Consider the following 21920-nt stretch of genomic DNA (forward strand, 5'->3'; position numbering starts at 1 on the left):
GTATTTATGATTAAAATTCACTTATATACGAATTCAAGGTTTGGTTTAGGATTGGATTTCACAGGCAACGCGATTGTCGGGGACATCACCCTGCGCCCCGCAAAAACATGGCGACAAGGTCGGAGGACGTTCTCGGCGAAAAGTGGGATAAATGTGTCGCGGACACGTTAATTAAAGTTGGTGAGTCGTTCAGTATCATATCGAAGCAGCGCTCATTCACTGTAGCGTTCGTCTGCCTGAAGGTGGCACGCTGCTCAGTGTTCGTGTTATTTGCAAGCGCAGATCCTTTCAGCGCCGGCAATATCATAAGCTGGCACTGCATCAATACGTGCCGAGCTAAGGGTTGGTTACGAGGAAGCGCGCTTGAAAAGTTTTTTTTTTTTTTACCTTGCATTCTTACAGACCCAAACCACCGAGTCGATTCTGCATATTTTGTTTGTCGCGTTTCTACGTTTGACAGAGGCGATGATGGCCAGCTGAAGTTTATATAACCTTCATTTTTCCAGGTGCCGGCTTTGGTGTTGGGGCCCTATTTTCTCTAGTGCTGTTCAAAAGTAAGTGAAAGCAGTAGTTTCGCTGCATGGTATTAGAGCAGTACGTAAACTTACAAGGAGCCCTACGGCTTACTTATCGAACTGCACGAGACATAAATGACGCGATATTAACGCCGCACTTTCGTTTTTGTAGGGCGTGCCTGGCCTGTCATATTCGGCATCGGTAGTGGATTTGGGATGGGCTACAACAACTGCCAGCACACATTCAACGAGCCTACGTTGCTGCGCGCCTATACGCTAAAGGTTCGTATGGTCTATCCAGTCAGCCCCTGTTGGAGCATGTTTAATGTACCACAACTGCTCTTACCGCCGCTCTTGTGGGAGTGTGATACAAAGCACTAGGTTATTTTTTTAGCCACCCGTCAATAGACTGAAATGAGAGTCGTTACATGATACACCGTCTGGACACTTCAAACAAGTACAGCGTAACAACTTACGTGGAAGTACTTAGGTTGCCGCTCCCATTTCTCAGATAATAGTGTTTGCTAATTTGGCTAAGGGCGAAAAAATCACGATACATTCGCTGTTTAAAGCGTTTTCAAGTCGTATTCTGTGTCAAGCATTGCCGTGGGCTTGTTCGCCCTGACAAAAAAAAAAAGAAAAAGATCAGCTTCACAATAACTGGCTCATTTAACTGGAACAACCAATATTCCACACAAGAAGCTCATGCTCAGCCCTATAGCAGGTATGATTAGGTTTGAAAACATTCACTCGCCCGTCACTACATTTCCAGAAGACCTGTAAGCTGCACTATCTGTACAGCATTAAAAAAAAACAAATCGCTTTGCTAGGTTGGCTATGGTAACCCTCAAACGCTACTGAAAACAAACGCTCCATCTGTGCTGTCCCTGATATCTCCTGAGTTTTCTTCCTTCACTGGTAGATAACATTGTCCCAGAACAAAATTTTAACAATCTGCATAGTCGCACCAGAAGCAGCAAAGGGGTTGCCTACACAAATGAGCAATCGCAGCTTTAATTGCTGTGCGTGCTGCATGATTCCTGTGTTAAACCAGTCATTTTGCCTAGCCACTCCAACATGGAGGCTTTTCGTGTTGTCCTTCGAATACCTGAATATCGTACACTGTGCCACATGTTCACTGTTGATTCAATGGCACTTATGCCACTTATACGTTGTTAATGGAAGCCAAAGACTTCTTTCTCATTGTTGACTCTTAAAAGTTCCCCTTTAATTCAAGTTAGTAAAACGAGCCAAATCATGTCATGGTAGCAGTGATTTGCTGTGGTAATATCCATGTGTAGGCATATTGCTGCGTCTCTTGTACAGCAAGAATGACAAACTACATCGGCATAGCTCCACGGGCGGGTTTCGGGGCAGACGACTTTGGCAACTGAAGTGAGTGCTGGCTCAGTAGAAGGAGCAACCAGGGTTTATAGTTTCTCTTGCAGTATTCTGTGAATCGGCTCTTGCAGAGAGCTTTCACTAGTGAAGACACCCTCAGCGACGGCGCTCATGGGTATGTTACTGGACAGGCGGTCAATGTGCCGGCATCGTTTCTGAAGTGCCCACTCGATTATAGCAGCCTCCTTTATGAATTCGTCCACTGTGGTTGGTGGGTGTCGTACGAGGTCTGCAAACAACTGTTCTTTTATTACTTGCATGAGATGGCGTACTTTCTTAGTCTCGGGCATGTCGGGGTCAGCTCATAGAAATAAAGGGGCCATATCTTCAGTGTACATGGCGACGCTTTCATTGGGTTTGTGAAAGCGTGCTTCAGTAAGCTGTTGCGCTTCCCGATTCTGGCACTACATGCGAGCGCTGTCTTCTAGTGCAAAATAAGCGTGCACAAGTTTTTGTTTTGCGCTCCAGTCGTTGACCTTAGCAACTCTCATACTGATCAAGCCACTCCTCAACGTCTTCAAATGCATCGCCACGAAACATGTCCAGAACACGAGGATGCTGAAAAGTCACCTGGGAAAGGCTTGTTGTCATCTGCAAAGGAGGAGGATTCGCCGATGTAGGAATTTCCATGCTAGCCTGATCTGGAACCGTTGTGAATTCGGGGCTCAGGCCTAACAGGCGACGACTGAATTGGTGCACTGGAGTAATGACGAGAGGTTGATTCTGTGGACTGCGTGTATGGGTCCTAGTAGGAGTCCCGAGCATCAGGCACCCCGCACATACACCAGTGTTGTGGCGTCACGACACTTGAGGGACCAATTTGTAAGCAGGAACAGTAACAAATACGGACTGCTTTAATAGCACGTGCTAGCCACTGCTTCTTCTTGCTTTCCATGTGTTTCTACAAGTGCCGATATACTGGCACTCTTTGGCCTTAGATGCCCTTGCGCCATTAAACATCAATCATCATCAACAAGTGCCGATATGTCTGCTTATCGTCGTTATTGTGCAGTGCTCTATCGGTGTAAATTCAAATGCAAACATTTTTAAAGCATTAGAACTTGCTGTTTTGTTTCTAGGTTCACATTCATTAATTCACATTCTGTCTTTTTCCTTGTTTGTATTTCACTTGCTAATGGTATGTGCGCCAAGCGCCTCATGTCAATTTTGCATCACTTCTGCTAGAATTTGGCAGTATATAACAGTGCCTCTGCAAAGCTGTGATAAAATGCTTGTTTTTGACGCTGGGTTGCTTTCTGCATTGGTCCAATAATCAGCCCCTCTAGCGAATGAGAAGTGTGTGTTGGCTTTGCATTAAGTGTATTGACACCCTACCTCGAGGGAGGTGACCTCTGAGGGGTGCTTGAGTAGACCTCCATTGCTTGCTAGGCATTTTGACGAGTAGCTGGCTTCCAAGGCAGACAGCTGAAGCAGCGACTACATTAAACAACCTCTTCATAAGAGGACCGAAACAGTGCTCACAAGCTATAGCAGTATGTTGCAGTACCAGTACGGGCACCTTGGTTGATGAGCAAGAAGAATAAACAGGTCCAAGGGGCTCATGTTAGTCACAATACAAGGAAACTAAATAAAATATAATTTATTGTAGGTGGAGCTGAACACAATCTCATGGCTAATCACATTCACGAATACCCGAGAAAGTTAATAAGAGGAAATTTATTGTAGGTGGAGCTGAACACAATCTCATGGCTAATCACATTCACGAATACCCGAGAAAGTTAATAAGAGGATGCCTTCCACAGTAGCTAAATGGTAGAGTACTGCAAGCGTAATGTGAAATATGTGGGGCGAGCTCCCACTTGTAGCAATGGCTGCCTTTTCGTCCACATTTACCTTATTATTTTTACATTTCAAGTAAACGTAGATTAATTTCCTCTATGCTTTCTCCTGCTTCATTGTCTCTTTCTTCATCTCACTTTGGTTAAAGATTATTGATGGTGATGTGTTGCAGTGGTAACTATTACAGGCACTTTCTCGTGTTGAAGTCATGTACAACATTACAAACGTAATTAGTATCATTTGCTGGCTGAAAAAACAGTTGCACCCCTGAGATGATATGGCAGCCTCTAGTGTGTTGAATGCAAAACACATAAACCAAGAGAAAAAATATAGACACTACTAACACATTTCTCTAGCTTTTTGTGCAAGGCCTCACTTACACGAATGCTACCTTTATTTGTTGTCAAGCCATGTGCTGCCGGTATCTCCCAGTGGCCAAACTCCAATGTATAAAGTTCAAGTAAATACAATCAAGTCATAATGAAAGGCTGCTGCCACTGCTTTAATGAATTTACAAGTGAGCCCTGTCATAGAGGGAACATTGAAGTCAGAACATTAAGTGAAGTTCGTATGTTTTGTGTGCTTTCTTGGACTAAAGTGGACAATATTATGCACTGGACATATATGTATGTAACATTACACTGCGGGTCATCACGAAAAATGATTGGTGGTAGAATACAAATTAACTGTTTTCTCGAAATTAGGTTAATCCTATACTCAAATAATGCCACCAAACACTACCTACAAAACAGAAAATGAATTTTTGAAAAAGTTGTTCAAATTTTTTAGACACTGTATCCAGGTGTGTCCGTGAGATGCTAACAGTGAATTAGAGGCACAGTTCTCAGTCATGCTTTTTATTTTTTTTTCAGGCAAAACAAAAGGAGTCAGCACCAGCAGCCATCGCACAAAAGTGATTCCTTTCTGCCAGCTGTACTTATGTAGCTACGCATGGGCTACTAAATTCTAGTTGTATGTTTCAATATTAAACACTTTGGCTAATTGATTTCTTGTTTGACTCTTGCATGATCATTTTTAAAACTGCTACCAGTACATCTACTAACAAGGTTCATGTGAAGAGTTTTCACAGTATATGAGCATCTGCCACTAAAATATGCCACAACGTAAACAAGTATTTATTGTTTGTGAAGCTGCCGAAATAGCTTTGTTGAAAACCTTTCAATTTGCTCTGTTCATTTCAATCTGGTTGCGACAGCCAGCACCAATTACAACACGCCTTTGGTACTTTGCACTTTGTGCGCTGTGCAAAGCTTGTTGCTTTAATACAGTCACTATCACCCTTTATAAAAATCATGGCTGCCCGACTAGTACCTTGAAGCAGCTGCAAGCACAAGCTACTTACAATGGGACAATCAAATGGCTTCTTATTTCTGCGTAGAGAGGCCAACATTATGTGTGGCAGTAGAATAGTGGTCAACAGTAGTTTAACAAGAGAAGCCTTAGTTTCAAGCCAACATTTAAGCAAGAGAACTTGTTTTTTACAGTCTTTACCCCAACAAGGACAGGTACCCTTGTCAAAACAAATTCAGGCTGAAGCTTTAGTTTGTGCAGCTACTGTTGAATATTTCAAATCTGTTTTCTTGTGAACCTCTGTCTTGCAAGCGAGACAGCTGTTTAGCTTCTATTTGTTCCGTGAATAAAGATGCAGAAAGTGGAGACTCCTGTCTGCATAGGTGATAGTTGCTTATTCAACGTCTGCACTATTTTCATGCAACAGCCCTTTTCACTTTTGTGACAATTTCTGTGGCTTCGGTATTTATATGCAGAGTATTTGTCTCTCTGGGAGGTGACATTCACAAAAGGCATGTCAAGCATGCTTTTAAGCTTCCCGTCTGCTCAAAGCCAAGGGAAAGGTCAGAGTACGGTTGCATTATGTGCAGGCTGCAATTGCTCAGTCAAGAGTCTTCAGATTAGAGCTGCAACATAACCAGTTTGCTATACTCTTGTAATAAGAGTGGCTGCAGTGTTTCAGTACTGAACGATGTCGTGGATTTGATTTCCCATCGCATTTTGCTGGGAATAGAATGCAAATATGTGTCTAGCACTTGGGCGTAGATTAAAGAGCCGCAGTGTTCAAAATTAATCCATAGTCCTCTACAACAGCACCTCATAGCCCCCCACAACGCTTTGCGATGTTTAACCCCATACATCAATCATAACGGATGGGCCTTCGATGACAATGTTTCAGATCGCATCCCCAAGCGTACTAGTCCTCACAGCTACTTGCAGTACTGCCAGTTTTGTCCACCATTCAGAGCTTTTAAATGCTGGAGTCATAATAAGCACTCCACTGTCCAGCTTAAAGTCCACTCTCACTGTGCGCTCAAAACAGGGGCCTTTCAAAAATGACTGTACTTGAAGCACAGTTGTATGTCTCGTGCAAGATGACCTGTAAAAAGTTTGTCTTTTTGGAGGTCAGCTGGAGGAACTAAGTGGCTGATCCCAAAAGTTATACTGGTAAGACAGTCTTCTCCAAGCCAATGATGAAGGGCAAAATTACTGCAAAATAAATGGAATGCCAAGAAATATGGCCCCTGAATGTTTCATTACACCACTTTATGTGCACTCCTGCACATAAAGCTGGCATTAAACTGCATAGCCTGTGTTAAAGTGCTGTGTGCCAGTCATAAGCAAGCAGTGTTATGCTCCGCAAGGGAGGACAGCGCAACCTGCCTTATGACAAAAGCACACCGAGCCTACTGGATCACGTGTAGCAAAATTTCACTGAAGCAGTTTAAATCGTGTAGCTTGCTTCCATGAACAGCACTATATACTAATAGCACACTAGTACTGTTAAGACTATTCCAGTGCATGTTTCAGTACACAACAGAGATTAGTTTCAGCATTGTCACACTGAAAACAAGGGGATGACATGTTTAATATCCTCATATGTACATTCTTCGAACGAGTGCAAAGTTGATTTCTTTAGGCATATTGTGAAATGAAGGCCCAGATGATTTTTCGTTCAAGAGTCTGGCATGTCACCTCCAGGAACCATCTAGGAGGCAAAAAGATAAACACTGTAATAATCACAACAAAGTATTTCAATTTATCTGTAAATGCAACATGGGGAAAAGTAAGCAGCACTACTAACCATCGTAATGTTGTTACCGTTAAGAAGAATTTGGTCCAGTTTCGTAATCCTCCTGCCTTCAGGGGTACTCTCGCTGTAACGAAGCACATTATAACTTCGTTACGCTGCCCGCGAAAAAAAAAAAACTACAAATTTGCCGATGTAGTAGAATCTACACTTACTATTCCGTAACGTCTTCGAGCACCATATCTATCGCAGGTTACCGTCGTGAAGGAGAATTTCGACAAACCGGCATGAAGTTGGACACAATGAACACGGTTAAACATGAGGGGTTACGATTACTCTTAAAGGATACTGACGAAGTCGTCGAAGCCAAGTAGCGTTCCCACTATCTCTTTGTCACTTTTCATGATTATGTGAATCTTGGATCCGATGCACTTGTCGATCAGCTCTGCAACAGATACAGTAAACGAAGTTAAAATCGAAAACGGTCGACACGCGCTCGCGAAAGTTGCGCCGCAAAAGAACTATTGCCAAAGAAACAACTGTACCCAAGGGCAGCAGACTGGATGGGTTTACGGCTGACATCGTCATCTTTTCGATTTACACCACCGGAACTACAACACAGTTTAACAGAACTGCTCACAAAAACGAGCGAAAGACTCCGCGCGAAACGCTTACTTGTCGTTTTGGCTTGCAGCCGCAAACTCGGCTTGACTTGGCACGCCCGCTGCCCCCACCAGGTAAACGATGACGAGAGCTTTGTCGAGAACTGAGGAGCAATATGAGTTGATACCGCAATAATTTTTCCAAATGGCGTTTTTAATTTATGTTGTAACATCTTTTGTAACAATGTAGCCAAATGTAACATGAAAGTAAAACTGTGATTACGTGCGTCTTGTTTGTAGCCGGTTCAAGAAGTCTTCGGTTGTCTTCGTCTTCATGTGAGGTCACATGAAATGGCAGTCAGGCACACGTGCTCTACATGTGGATTGTTTACTGCCGGTAGAACCTTTTTAATTGCGGAGTCATCGCCTAATCAATAGCCACTTGGGCCGCGTGAGACAACCGCTTCGGCCGTGAGACCCAAGGTGAGCGATGGCAAAAATCGCGGATGGTGTGGACCCTGTAGCGGCGCTCGGAGCCGCGCAGTTGCTTACGAGGCCTGCGTCCGAGTTCGGCAACGATCCCACCGTCGAATCCCTGTGGGCCATAAAAGCTGTCGAGCACATGGAAGTCTACTTCAACCTGATCAGCGCCGTCGATCCAAAGATCCTTAAGCTGACACCTCACGACGAAGCAATATACAAGGAATTCAGGGAACGGTTCCCCGACTTGGATGTCAAGCATCTCGTGGAGTCCGAAATCAAGACCGAAGAGTCAAAAAAGGAATGGAGGGAATTCTGTCTCAAGTTCGAGAAAGTCGTCGAAGACTTCAACTTCGCCACTCTACTCCGACTAAACAGCGAGAAAGATTACGCTGAAGAAAACACGACGCTCGTTCCGAGGGTGCAGTTCTACGCGGTAGAAATAGCGCGGAACAGGGAAGGCTGCAACGACGACGTAAGAAAAAACTATGCACCAAATCCACGAAACCGCGAGTGATAATCTGGTGTTGCTCCTAGCCATGGAAATTTCTCACTCGATTGCTGTGTTCCTCAAGGACTTCTGTGATCAAGTGCGCGTTACAGACATTCCTCTAATTGAAGCCGTCGGCTGCCCCTCCAACAAGAAGCGTAAGCGCCCGGTGGACTATCGAATTTTCGTTGGAAAACCCGGCCACTCAAATCTGCAGCCGCACTTGCAGCGTCTGGTTCGTGAACTCTTATCTGCGAGTGCGTCGTGGAGTGTGCCTCTTTGCAGTTGCCAGCTCCTGTCACCCTTGTATGTCGAGATTTCCCTGAACCGAGCTGCAGCCTACAGTTCATTGTTTAATTTTATACTTGGCACGCGAGGAGCAAACTGTCAGCAGCAGCGGGGCGGCAGCGAAAATGTGCTGGTATTTGTCCCTCACCCCGATGACTCATTCACAGGAATACGAACTGAAATGTTAGCTGCCTATGCTTCAAGGTGTTATGCTGGCAAGAATGTAAATGTTACTATCTATGCCAGCAAGCCACTACATGCACTAGCGCATCATGCTTTCCATAACGTAATAGCGTGTAATGAAGGCTTTCCATATGGGACACATGGAAATGACATGGCTTGCCTGATGAAGTGCACAAAATATTTTGATGAGGGTGACATGACATTTGATCTTAAGAGCTATGTTGTGAGTGAAGGTGTCGATGTGTCTGGTTATGACATGTACCTTGGCAAAGTGAGCATTGAAAGCCCTGCATTTTTGATTGCACGTCAACTTGCATGCATCCTCAAAATTCACTGTGACGCTAAGCCTAGCACCGTCCTTGTTGTTGTCCCAGCCTATAAAAGCTTTGTGGTACAACAAGCTGGGCTCTTGTGCTCAATAATGCTCGCCCAGGAACAGCAAAACAGGCCCCAGCCAACAGTGCTTTATCTGGTTCATGAAGGAACTTTTGAACTAACCGACCGCACCTTTGATGACTACTTGCAACAAAGGAGGACTTTTGTGACTGGAGCCTTTCACCGTCCTCAAGTAGACCTGCTGGCCTCTGCTGGAGGATGCCATATTGAAGATGAGTCATCACTGACTGGCAACAACTTACAGGCAGCAATTGATGTGCTCGTGGAAACTGAAGTCACTTATGAGTTCCTTTCAAGCAAGCAGAATGTCAAGCTGAAACTGCGTGAGCGCTTAAGCCAGGCGGAGAAGGGCCGTTACGTTTCCCAGTACACATTGGCTAGGATTGCTGCTATACTAAACAAGTACGAGTCATGTGTGAAAGCAGGTAATACTTCATCTTGCATATCATTCTATCTCAAGTTTAGATGTGACTTCCTGAAACTAATTTCACTGCGTTGCTGAATTCGGTGCAGTAGAAAAAGATATACAGAGCCCCGGCCAAGATATCCTCTACAGTTGAAAATTTTACTCAAGGAACACTGAACCTTTGTTCATCGTTACCCGTGTACAACCATATTTTTCAGTATAGTGAGAAGATTTATTGGAAGTCTATGCCAACCACCTCCTATCATTCCATTAATACCATGACAGTTCTTGAAATTTTATATTGGTTTATGTAGGCTTAGGTGCATACTTAAAGAATGCTAGGCAGTCAAAATTGGCAGAACTCCACAACAGCATCCTTTGTTGCCCACAGCGCAGCTGTTGAGGGTTAAACACGGTCAGTCTAATAAAAAATTTGCCAAGTTCCCTAAAATCTAAAAAAATGAGAATGCCATCTGGCACCTATAAGCTCGTTTCACCTTTTCACTTGTTAGAGCTCGGAAGGTTCACTGCTTATCAGAGTAGGGACTCCTGAACACGAATAATACTTTCCAGCTCATTGTGGTGAACTGGTGCACAAGAATCGGAAAGTTGCAACACCAAATCAGCATATCATAGTGCCTAGAATTGGAAGATGCAAGAGAGTGGTACATATTCTAAGCATGTGACAATCTTTTGCACATTTCCATTCTCCAAGGGAGCTTACGTCAGGTTAGGTTAATCCACTTCGTGGTAGATACGTAGTCTGTGAACGAGAGCTTTCTCTTGCAAAATTGGCAAGCTGCAAACACTTTTTTACGCATTGTCCAATCGGCCAGAGACTGCAAAAACCATGCACTTTGATCAAAATGCCACTGCTTTTTCTTTTTTTCCTTGGACTTCCAGGCACTTACCCAGCACTGTGCAGTCTGGAAGACGTTGACTTTGACCTGCTTTCCGAAGAATCAGAGTGGCTGCTCTGGCACAGACTGTTGCTGTGCTGCCAGGTGCTCGAAGAACCCATGCCCCAGACGCTATCCGGCAGCGTCAAAGTCGAAGTCAACGCGCACGGTCTCCTCAGAGCCCTGGAGGCACTCTGCACAGAGTTCAGTGCCTACTACAGCAAGATCCGTGTTCTCGTTCATCCAGAGCCACACTTGAACACCACTGTGTTTGCACGAATCTGGCTCATGAAGGCTGTTCAGAAGACAGTGCTTGGTGCACTGAACAGGTTCGGCTTGAAAGGGCTGGACAGAATGTGACTGTTTGTTCACTTATGTAGGGCTGCGTTGGTGTTATGAATGTTTCTTTGCTGAACGGATCGGACAGAATGTGATTGCAATACTTTTATACTTGTTTTTTTATATGTGAATGTTCCTTTCTGCTGATTTGTTCATTCCCGATGCTTGAGGTTTTGTTTAATGAGACAGGACAGAATGATGCTGCTGCTGGTTTTCTGTGTGGCTGTTTACGTCGTATGTTTTGGGCCACGTGTGAGGTTTTGGTTGCAAGCACTGCAAGGACTGCAAGAAATTTGCTTGTTACGCAAGTAGGCCAATTTAAAAGATGTACAGATATGTTTCTAAATTGGGCTTTTTGTGTGCATTATGCGTAAATTTTATTTTGATGATGTTTTGGGTTGATATTTGAGGTTTATTTTGAAATTGTTGCACAATATGCTATTGTTTTCACACCGTGCTCCTTTGTGTGTGAATGTTTCTTTTCGACAATTTACTGGTAGTAGTTTGGTAGTTGAGCTACAGTGGCTCCAAGGGGGTCTGATATGTGAACGGTGCTTGGGCTGGCGAGTGAAGTGAAGGTAAATTAAGAAAAAGATAATGGCACCTTATGCCATTGCAACAGTGCCAGGCGTACAAAGTATGCGCATATAAGTGGGAGCATTCGCTGGATCACATTGTTCGTATACTTTTATTTCTTGTCACATTGCAATATGTTGTTCTAAACATACCTCTACACTACGCGGATTTTCTTTTTCTTTCATTCCGTGTTGCTCTGCAATAGCAGCTATAGTCGGGAAAAGGACGCTCTGGTTACGTGGCCAGTCAGTGCGCAAGACTTTTATTTCAGCTATTATGCAGAAGCAGCACTGGAGACAGTACGCTTGAAATGCACTGCAGCGAACTGAGAAATTTAATTAAAAACAGCAACTTATTTTGCAGATGGAACTACACATAGTTGTCTCATAACAGTTGAGGAATGTGCAATTCAGTTCATTTGTAAATTTTGTTAGCCCTTTGCATGCTGGGTATTGTGTCTGTCCTCAATGGGATAGACACTCAGTTTTAAATCACTGCAGTGCTTGTCGAATTTTGAGCAGCTTGTGGTAACCTAAGCAATCTGCTAATATGACTTAGAACGTGCAAACACACTTGCATACTTATTTAAGTTGTTATCTTGTAATGTTCTTTCCATGGCGTTGAAAAAAAAAAAAGAACCTGTTCACAATAAAAGGGTTCATAACAGCACAGGTTTTAAAGTGAAGCTTTCTTTCCAAACCCTCCCGGACTTTCCGACTGTTGCTGCCAGCTGGCCGGGTGCCACTGCTAAAAAAAAAAAGTTTAATCACGTGCTTCATGCTGCGATCGAACCTTGGTCCGTCCGGGAAGCACGGCAGCCTTATGCTCTAACCATTAGGCCACAATCACATGAATACTTCTATCGTGCAAACACCAACTCTTTGAGATGATCACCGCGTGTTGATGATGATGATCTCCACACTGTGGCACGTACCCGTAACAGGGGATCGGCCAAGAAGTAGGTGATACATTTAAAATAAGAAAAAATTGAAGAAATACAAGCATTATAGGAGGTGTAACACTGCATACTACTGGTGCACGAGAGCACATGCGCATGCGGCAGTTTGCATTACGCCAAAGATGCAGGAATGAAATCGGCAGCAAATTTATAGCATTTCAGTAATCACTTTACACAAATTCCAAAATGTGCATTGTATCTGCATAATCTTTTTATTGTGTGTTGCATAAGGCATTGAGAGCACCAACTGTAAAAAAAAAGACTAATCATAAAGTGCGAGCACAGCTAGATGAGTGCAAATTAGATCAAGTGCATGGATTTATACATTTCAATGTTCTCGCTATATGGATGGAGGCGTCACTTGACAGCTGAAATACAGGACCATGAGTCAATAGGCAAATGTCAACTTGCCTATTAAGCGTTACAAGCATTTTGATTGCACAAGGATGACAGAAGCATCAATTAAGTTGGGATTGGCCACCCAAAAGCAACTCATGGGCTATGAGAGCATTGAGGGGGAGTGGGGCTTCAGATTAACTGCCTGTGGTTCTTGTCCACCCAAAGCATGGTACATGGACGGCTGCATTTCAATGGGTTATGAGATGCAAAAAAAATCCCGAGTAGTTATACATTGCTTCGCACATTGAAGAACCCCAAGTGGTCTACTATGGCATCCCTCGTAATCCACTTTGCAGGTTCTGGATGTTAAACCCCCGAAATTTAAACCAGTGTTTTCGCACTCCACGCTCGCTGAAATGCATCCACTCTTGGTGGGAATCGAACCTGCAACCTTGATTCCACTCAGCAGCAGAACACTACTGCCACTGGGGCACCCTGGCAACTGGCAGATTCTTTCATGGCACTAAACAGTGAAAGCCACCTGTATTACGTGAATATGTCAAATGGGAAAAATTCTGCTTAAATTGTCCTACCGGCATCGAAAGTTAATGGGGTGAAGGGATCCAAGAAACGGTGCCCATTGCTGCCCACGCCCCACAAACTTTTTTGCCAATTTGTATACACAGTAAAATATTTCAGACCTATCGGGCAATGGCCACTATATTCACAGGGCATTTTGTTGCTGAAACTTATTCCCGCCAGTATCTATATGCAACACATTTAAAGAGCAAAAGTTTTCATGCCTAATTCACAGAAACCAATCGTAAGACAGTTTCGATTATCTTCAAGGTCTGTTAAGCACTCCCACATTTGTATATTATAATCTGCTAGGTCCTGCACCTTGCACTTTGATATGGCAACATCATTCTTGCATCTAGGCTGCTCAAAGAAAATGTTGTTTAGATGTAGGAGAAATGCTTGGAAGCCTGCCATTCGCATCACGTAGAAATGCACTACAGTGAGCCACATTTCAAATCCTTTATTTTCTCTTATTAAGGCAACATATTAGAAAATTCAGTTCAAACTGTACACCGGGACAGGCATGCTGAGTATTACTCAGCAGGAAAGGCTGTTCATTGAATAAGTTTGCTTAACGCTGAAAATTGGGCATATGAACTCAAAAGCAGCAGTATATCTGCCCGACAGTACTACACAGACAAGTTCCCCCCCTCCCCCGTTTTGTCATTTTATGCACAAGAACCACCAATATGAAAGGGAACACCACACTTTCATTTACAGCGAGATAATTTTCTTGTTCCTATGCTTAGATTAAAAAAATGTTCCATTTGGCAGGTGGCATCGGACATGAAAGTCGTGCACGAAATAGTAGTGAAAATACGTTCCGATTCACACCTTTACACGGAATGCTATTTTGAACACTGATTAAAGGCCAACTGCAAAACAAATTTCACATTGGCTAAATTCGTTACGAAAGGAGTAATATGTACCACTAAACCAATTTTTGCAAAACCGCAGCGCATTTCATCGTACAGCTTTCTTGTCACTAGCCTTTCAATTGCACCCAAGAAGACAGTGTGGGTGCCTGTTGGTGTCGCTATGATGCCAGTCTGAGCATGCTGCATCCAAAATTATTTAGTGCGCACCGCGGGCGCTTGGAGTGAGTTGTTTTGCCATGCATGGAGAACCAGAGAGACCAATTGGAGTACGCGTTAGTTCCGAGGATCTCGACAGCAAGAGGGCTCATCACCACAACCCGCGGCAGCCACAGTTTCGACGTTACACGGCAGCATGGTCTCCGAGATTGCAGGGATGAGCCATTGCAACGTTGGAGGTCATGCTGAGGAAACACGTGCTAGGTCATGCGTTGCTTCTGGCGAGCAGTAATGGCGGTGTTTTCTTGTTTCTGTTCTTTAGTTTCATGACACTTCTGCTCGTATTTCAAACTTCAAGTTTTGCATGGAGGTGCCTCTATAACTACATCATATTAGACTAGGCTTCTTGCGCTGTCCAAAATTTCGTTGCAGTTGGCCTTTTAAGTGTTCCTTTCCATATTGGTATATCTTAAAAAAAAAGGTTCTGCAGATCTATGCCAACCTGAGCAACAATTACATCAAAGACAGTAAAGGTCTGTAAGCAAGTTCTCACACACTGTTGGTAGCACTTGGAGTCTGTTTTCTGGCTGTTCTTGGTGATGACTCATCACCAAGAATACCAGGTCATACGGCCGCTACAGGCTTTCCTAGCATTGCTAGATCACACCATCGGCTTTCATGGCCGCATCTATAACTTCTAGCAGACCTCCAATATGGAGCCATTGAAATGTGACATAAGAAACAAAAGTTGAAAATTATTGGCTAAAAAAGCATGTAAAAATCTTTTTGTCTGTTCGAATGAGGTATAGACGAGGTAACTTTTATTTCATAATTGATAATGTTTCAAAGCGAAAATTCGATACTCTAAAGCAGGTTTCGTTGTTGGCTATTTGATTTGACATTTGATACTGAGCAAGCCATCGCCACACAGGAACTGTTGTCGAAGACTCCTTCTTAACAGCTTTGCCATGCAAATTTGACAAATTTTAACAGCAATGTACTTTTATTAACTGCTTTTATAGACAAGTTTAACTACTAAGCTGATCACATTTCACTTGGCTTGATCAGTCGACGCAAAGCTGCAATGAAAGCACCAATTATGATTCTTAAGTAATGGTCACAAACAAATGCGAACAATGTGTGAAGCTCTCCATTCATATGAGGAGAGCTCACTGGCAGTTCCCGCGACAAGTATGTCAGCTGGCACCCAATGTACCGTGTAGGCTACTTTGGCATGTAACTGTTGAGTTTGGCAAGCGCACAGTAATAATTCTACTGGAGTATGCAGCTACCAAATGTGGATGATTCACTTACTCATTAACTGTAAAGCACAGGAACACTAATGAAAACTCTTCTTTCTTTTCTCTGAAGCACATTTCATATTTGCATGCAAACTAGAAACATATTCGATTTGCTCTTAACATGATGCAGTTCGCAGGTATGCAATAGTGTGTTTTTGTAGCAGTGATTTACAGTAGTAGCCTGATAATGTAGTTCTCTCTCTTTTTTAAAGCCCTAAATTAAATGTCAGGTCTAAATTAAAGATCAACTCTCAACAGCAATTAGAGTAGGTTTCTTTTCTAAACGAAACAAATGTCATTCAAATCAGTTCATATATGGGATAACATAAGCTATATCTCCACTTTACATGTACTTGAACCGAGCTGTACAATCTGAGCTGGCACCAGGCTAAGCCTGTTTTATGATTAATTTCCACATATCAGACGAGGCTCCCTGGGCTGGGACCACCGGCATTATATTCTGTATCACACAACATGTAAGCAGTCGCATTATATGCAATACACAGAGTAACAAGAACCAGTAACAAGTGCTGCTTTTTTTATAAGAGTAACGTTTATAACAACATTAAACTTGCAAATTTCTGTGCTATCATAAGTGTAACAACACCAAACCGACAAATATCTGTGCTATCATAAGTGTAAAAAACATACTCAGCCATCACTGTTACATGCCGTGAAAAGCCATATAGTTTCACTGCAAAAATGCAGCTAGCATATGTTTTACCACACTGCAAAGGGTAACTTTTGTGATGGTGAAAATGGAGAGGAGATAAATGGTGCAATGAATCTGGGCTTAAACAGTATCAGAAAATGAGCTCACCATTTAATGAAAACTAATTGCAAGGATAGAGTTTTAACTTAGCCCTTTTAGTGCCAGTAGATTCAAGACAGACTGAGCTTTTTTTTTTTTTTTTTAGAAAGAAAGTATTTTGCCAAAGCTGTGTAAAATACAGAAGTTAGCTTGATGGTATAGACCATTTATTAGTGCTCCATGTTCATTTTGTGAAATGTTACGAGAGTGAAGCAGCGCCAATAACAGCAGTTATGTGGATAGCCTATAGATGGCAGCAGAGCGAGTGCTGCGGTTTCCACACCAAACACAGGCTGGCGTTAGGTAAGAGCACGGTTGCACATTGGAGGGGGAAGCCATCTTGGCAGGCAGTAGGGAATAAAGCGTGGTTTCAAGTGCACTATGCGTGACACTGTCGTTGATTTTAACATCATACTCTCCATATGAACTGCACAAACGTTTAATTACAACTAAAATACTATAAAGTTCCCTCCTCATAATCTGTACGCTTTGAATCGTAAAGGTTTGAAGAGATGTTATCACATGGAACCAACAAGTCGATGCTTACAAACGAGTGCTGAAACGGCAGATAGTTCTCTGCCAATAAAAATGAAGATGCATCACTGAACATGTATGTCAGAAGGTGCACACGCTTGTGAAGACCTTTAATAAATCACAAGTTCCTTTCTACCTTTCTACTTAGCACTGGCTGACAGACTTTCTTTGAAAGTACTCATTCACCCACAAGCACCTGTACAGAGTAAAGATTCAGCTCTTTTCATTGAATGCAGTGCGCAGGACGACATCAACTATCAGATCAATAAAGATCCAGCTCCACTTGTGAAGTGCTTCTCCTTATGCCTAGATAAATCAATGGTCAGTACACAAGGCCACGTTGTAGTGAACTTTTCAGATTCATACCAACTTATGCATGCAGTAGAAAAAGAATTATCTACGCACTCATAAGCATATGCAGTAACTTCCAACCATGGTAAACAAAACACTTCCACTCAACTATCACACTGCTCGATGTGATAGTGAAAAACATTTCTTATGTCCAACAGCTGTTATGTCAATCAATTCCTAATGCCCTACATATCGCTAATCAGCAAAGAAGTAACCACACACTTCAAAAGCCACAAGCTGGTTAAAACAAGGTTGTTTAAAGCGCTTACTAACACCCTATATCACTAGTCAGCAAATCAGCGACTACTGCTTCAAAACCCACAAGCCACTTAAAACAATATGTAGTGAAGCACTTCAAGTCAACTTAAGCACGTCGTGAACAAAGAATTTGGTTTATAAGCACATATTTTTACACAAACCTCGAATCCCTGTAAGCAAAACACACCTACAGCTGATTGTATCATGCTAGTAGACATGCCAGTGACAGAAAATTCACATGACTAACAGCAGTTCAGTAAACCAATGCTTAATGCCCTATATATATCTATATATATTGCTAATCAGAAAATGAGAGAAATGAAACAAATAAAACAAGGTGTAGTGAAGTGCACACACCTTTAGTGCCTTTACATAGACATGTTCTACCAGGAGCATTAGAAACAAAGAAACCTAGCAAGTGATGCAAAATGAGAGGCTCTGAGTAAGAAAAGACGTATAAAAAAAGAAACAAGCAAAGCAGCTTTATCTCATTTGTACACAGTTTGAAAATCACACGCATATGCCGGCAATGCAGTGCACATAGTATGAAAATAACGGCTCAAGCCCTGTACACTGAACTTGTCCATTGCACTTCCGTACACGAGCAGTCAGAGAAGGAAATGGAGGCAAATTATGAGAGCAGAGGTGGACAGATGGCACTCAGGTAGTGTCCAGTCGAATCGTCCTCAATTTCTGCCGGTCTGCCAGGATGCAGGCCGCCTCATTGGACCCACCGCAGTAGTGCGACGACGAGAAAACGGTCAGCAACTTGCCTTTCTGCTGCACCTGCAGCATAAGGGCATGACAAAAAATTTCACTGGTCGGTTATGTTACAGTATTAGCTTTATTGTAGAAACGCTCTTAGGCATAAGAGCAAGGTGGGGCAGGGAGGGGCACATAAGAAGACAACATGCAAAATTCGTAAAGTAGGCTGCCCTGGAAAGCTTTATTTATTTATTTATTTTTCAATGGAAACACTAGCTTCCCCAACTACCTTTTTCTATTACAGGTGTAGTGTGTCTGGTAGCAAGCATTGAAGGCATGTAGCTTCAGTCAACTTCAATGCACCGTTTTACATTTCGTTTCCTCCCTTCGTGTGGGGTGGGTGATAAATGGGCCACATAGGCATGGGGTTGCCCACTAGCAGGCATCCCTGTGCCTATGTAAACACTCCTTAAGCTGCTTGGCACAGCAGAGTTTGACCTAGAGTGTATCTACCACATCTGCATTGTTGTATTAGTGCTGATTTAGGTGTGAACTCGAGAGAACTTGCAGCAGCTGCATCTGTCACCATGGGCAGGTGCAGTGAAAAGGAGTCTGTGTCAAAAGCTACGTATGCAGACTGCTGAACATTTGACTGAGCAAGGCACAATGCGGTAGCAGTCATATACTTTCAAACCAATCATTGCTTACATGTCACCGAGTCGGCTGCTAATTACACAAAATACATACAGAGAGTACATAAGCTGGAGACGTCTTTCTGCGGTGCTCATTATATGTTATGGGGATGCTGCGAGTATAGAAAGACTATATTTGCAACATATATACAGGATGAATCAGAGTAGTCAAGATGGCTGCAGTGACCACCAACAACGCACAGCAGCCAGCATCTCCGATCTTCTTCTTCCTCTCCCTTCTTTCATCCTTCCGCAACAGGACCCCCGGGTGGCAAAGCGCTGTCTCGGCACATGGTAGGCGAAGAATTGTGAGCGAAGTATGACTTGAGCCGTGAAATGTGTACGATGTCAACAGGCGTCTGACTTGAGGATGCATCAAAGTGTAGCGGCGAAATCTCATAATTTACGTCGTTAACTTGGCGTAGGACTTCATAAGGCCCTGTGTGTAGCGAGAGAGAAGCTTCTGGGAGGGGCCAACCCGACGACATGGTGACCAGAGGAGCACCCGAGCACCTGGTGCAAACTTAACACCGCGATGGCAGCGGTCGTAACGCTCTTTCTGTATATGCTGTAAGCTAATAAACAAGATCGGGCGACTTGATGTGCCATGTGAGCGCAATCGATGACTTCGCGAGCGTATTCAGTTGCAACACATGGCACAGAAGGGAGGAAGGTGTCAAACGGCAGTGTGGGATCGCGACCATACAAGAGATAAAAGGGCTAATATCCTGCGGTGTCATGTCGGGACGAGTTATACGCGAACATCACGTAAGCCAGCGTGGCGTCCCAGTCGCGGTGATCATTGGAGACGTACATTGACATTTAAACACCTAATGTAAAAGAAACACATCTCTTAAACATAAAATCTGAAAAGAGGAGACATGAAACATGGCCTCTGTCCACACTACCATGGCCAAATATTCACCACAGTGCTACTGTTGGTGGCTAAAAACGAGTGCGGCAGACGAAAACTTTGCTCGACACTTTCTTGGACATTTTAAATATATCCCACAATGTGTGCGACCATTTGTGGTTAAAAGTCTGACAAAGCCAATCTATGTACAACACTACGTGCTGCTACCGCAGTTCAATGTTGTTAGAAGAAAAATGGCACAAGTTCAACTAAATTCTTTCTTGCAGACCGACATAATTACAATAATGGGGGATGCTATATATTGGAAAGGTTCCTTCCGGCCTTATGTTCTGTACAGCAAGAATGGCCACCAGCATTAATGTCATTTTCATACTACAAAAACTATGGTGTCACATCCAAAACTCCATCATTTCATCCCATTTGCTCGTTTGACACAGAAGAGAAATGGTCTGTACTTGTAATCAAAAGGTCAGCAATTAAAACTTGCTGCCATGCAAGACTGAGGTAATGAGTTCCATAGTCACTTGATCAATTCATTTTCTAGCACACATCTGCAGCACAAAGGAGAAGTTCCCCCACCTGGAATCCAGCTTGCTGGACCTCATGTGCCCGGACAACGTGTGAGAGCTCGTTGCGGGTGAGGAACTCCTCGAGGGCCTCGGCGCTGAACATGTGCGCTGTCCCTCGCTTCATGTTGGGCACGAAGTCCCTCTGCTGGTCTGCTTCAGTGCTGAAATGTAGACAGTGACACACAGCGGGATAGTTTCACTGGGTGCACAATCCTCGCTCTGTGTCATCCTCGTACCACACCATGCTGCCAATACATAAACAGTGAAAGTTGGGCAGGTTGGATGCCTGCGTGAAGCAGATGTCTATTTCATTAATTTCACACTGAGGGCACTGTATCAAGAAAGGAGGTCTGAGAGCTTCTAACCCAATTGATGGGCCTGGAAGCTGCATTAAAGAAAGAGCGCCTTCATTTTATAATAGTCAACAGTACATTTTACAATAACGTGGGGCTGCACACAGCTAAGCAAAAGGCTGCAATAATATTGCAATGACAATTCAAAAAAAGAAAGTGGAAAGGGAACAGTAAGGAAAGTAGTTGCAGAACAAACATATAAATAGCATAGCGTCAGGACAAACCTATGCCCCTTTAGTAAAAAAATAAAGAGCCCATTTCCCATTCACAGCGTCCTGAAGCCATGGTCCCAAGGTGATTCCGGCCAAACGCTGCCTTCGGGCTACCTGACTGCACCGGCGCTTTGTGCGCGCGTGTGCTTTCTATGAGGCCAACAATGTCTTCATGACAGGTGTGATAGCACCAGCCCTGCTGTGAGTAGGGCTCTACAATACTTAGCGTAAGTTCTGCGGAGGCTAGTGTGGTCATATAAATCTGCCACTTCACCTGTTTCATGGTGAAGTTCTTGGTCTACAACATCTCTTACAGAGCAATTTTTTCATATGTTAATGCTAAAGTTATAACCTGTGGAGCTAATGTGTTATCAAATTGCATATTGTTTGTGTATCTTTAGGGTTCCGTTATGTTTTGATTGTGAGTGCGAAAATGGCGCGCTCGTACAAATGTGTCATTGCCTTCATTTTGTGCCGATTATGTTCAGATTTGCAACTTCTTCCATGTAATAACTTGTTCATGTATTGTCACTAGTATATTGATATGCATACTAGTTCAGCTCTATCTGGTGATCACATTTCACCGGCTAACAAATGTTGAAAGCTATCGCTCAGTGCAAGACGCACCTTTCTGCATCAGAAGTTTCTCAAAAGTCATTGCTGGTTTTAGCTGTTGTCTATGTTTTCGCCAAGCCTTGTGTAATCAGATTGCCTGCGCAATGCGATTAGCGGTGTACATTCTAGAACTTACATGAGCACCAGAAATTAAGCTGGAAGGTTCAATGAGTCATGTATAAGTATCCCGCACATCTGAACGGCAGATCAGACTTTCACTGACTGCCAACTGTACTCACCGCTACCGTTGTGCTTTGAGTGTAACATGTTTTCTTCTCGGCATAGGTTTGCCCAATAGA

The 21920-nt window shown here is 43.3% G+C and overlaps 5 protein-coding genes across 5 annotated transcripts in view; 3 read left to right on the forward strand and 2 right to left on the reverse strand.

Annotated features, from left to right (window-relative positions):
- Positions 1-77: 77 nt before the first annotated feature.
- On the forward strand, positions 78-4722 carry LOC126517542 (MICOS complex subunit Mic10-like). Its single transcript, XM_050167287.3, has 4 exons — positions 78-180; positions 507-554; positions 688-797; positions 4589-4722. The coding sequence occupies exons 1-4, from the start codon at positions 108-110 to the stop codon at positions 4631-4633; spliced, it is 276 nt and encodes a 91-aa protein (XP_050023244.1). The 5' UTR covers positions 78-107; the 3' UTR covers positions 4634-4722.
- Positions 4723-6591: 1869 nt separating this feature from the next.
- On the reverse strand, positions 6592-7488 carry LOC126517551 (U6 snRNA-associated Sm-like protein LSm5). Its single transcript, XM_050167299.3, has 5 exons — positions 7323-7488; positions 7127-7222; positions 6993-7020; positions 6832-6904; positions 6592-6735 (listed from the first exon to the last, which is right to left on the reverse strand). The coding sequence occupies exons 1-5, from the start codon at positions 7363-7365 to the stop codon at positions 6703-6705; spliced, it is 273 nt and encodes a 90-aa protein (XP_050023256.1). The 5' UTR covers positions 7366-7488; the 3' UTR covers positions 6592-6702.
- A 207-nt stretch (positions 7489-7695) lies between these two features.
- Positions 7696-8376, forward strand: LOC126517533 (protein PBDC1). Its single transcript, XM_050167278.3, has one exon. The coding sequence runs from the start codon at positions 7870-7872 to the stop codon at positions 8374-8376; it is 507 nt and encodes a 168-aa protein (XP_050023235.2). The 5' UTR covers positions 7696-7869.
- Positions 8377-8398: 22 nt separating this feature from the next.
- Positions 8399-12105, forward strand: LOC126520707 (uncharacterized). The gene is made up of 2 exons (XM_050169493.2): positions 8399-9641; positions 10526-12105. The coding sequence occupies exons 1-2, from the start codon at positions 8399-8401 to the stop codon at positions 10879-10881; spliced, it is 1599 nt and encodes a 532-aa protein (XP_050025450.2). The 3' UTR covers positions 10882-12105.
- Positions 12106-13757: 1652 nt separating this feature from the next.
- The window catches only part of LOC126517499 (uncharacterized), a 36234-nt gene continuing 28071 nt past the window's right edge, over positions 13758-21920 (reverse strand). Inside the window, exons 16-17 of the mRNA XM_050167232.3 lie at positions 20452-20602; positions 13758-18387 (exon numbers count right to left, since the gene is read on the reverse strand). Coding sequence (XP_050023189.1) covers positions 18262-18387; positions 20452-20602 — 277 coding nt within the window. The 3' untranslated portion in view covers positions 13758-18261. The remainder of the gene's footprint in view (positions 18388-20451; positions 20603-21920) is intronic.

Source organism: Dermacentor andersoni, chromosome 3 (assembly GCF_023375885.2).
Source record: "Dermacentor andersoni chromosome 3, qqDerAnde1_hic_scaffold, whole genome shotgun sequence".
NCBI lineage: Eukaryota > Metazoa > Arthropoda > Arachnida > Ixodida > Ixodidae > Dermacentor > Dermacentor andersoni.

Excerpts from the sequence above, each read along its gene's own strand:
- LOC126517542 (XM_050167287.3), top strand. The coding sequence starts at position 108 with ATGGCGACAAGGTCGGAGGACGTTCTCGGCGAAAAGTGGGATAAATGT. Across the intron at positions 555-687 it reads TTCTCTAGTGCTGTTCAAAA|GGCGTGCCTGGCCTGTCATA; the intron begins GTAAGTGAAAGC and ends TCGTTTTTGTAG. Across the intron at positions 798-4,588 it reads TGCGCGCCTATACGCTAAAG|GCAAAACAAAAGGAGTCAGC; the intron begins GTTCGTATGGTC and ends TTTTTTTTTCAG.
- LOC126520707 (XM_050169493.2), top strand. The coding sequence starts at position 8,399 with ATGGAAATTTCTCACTCGATTGCTGTGTTCCTCAAGGACTTCTGTGAT. Across the intron at positions 9,642-10,525 it reads CGAGTCATGTGTGAAAGCAG|GCACTTACCCAGCACTGTGC; the intron begins GTAATACTTCAT and ends TTGGACTTCCAG.
- LOC126517551 (XM_050167299.3), bottom strand. The coding sequence starts at position 7,365 with ATGACGATGTCAGCCGTAAACCCATCCAGTCTGCTGCCCTTGG. Across the intron at positions 7,021-7,126 it reads TGGCTTCGACGACTTCGTCA|ATATGGTGCTCGAAGACGTT; the intron begins GTATCCTTTAAG and ends AACCTGCGATAG. Across the intron at positions 6,905-6,992 it reads CTCGAAGACGTTACGGAATA|CGAGAGTACCCCTGAAGGCA; the intron begins GTAAGTGTAGAT and ends GCTTCGTTACAG.
- LOC126517533 (XM_050167278.3), top strand. The coding sequence starts at position 7,870 with ATGGCAAAAATCGCGGATGGTGTGGACCCTGTAGCGGCGCTCGGAGCC.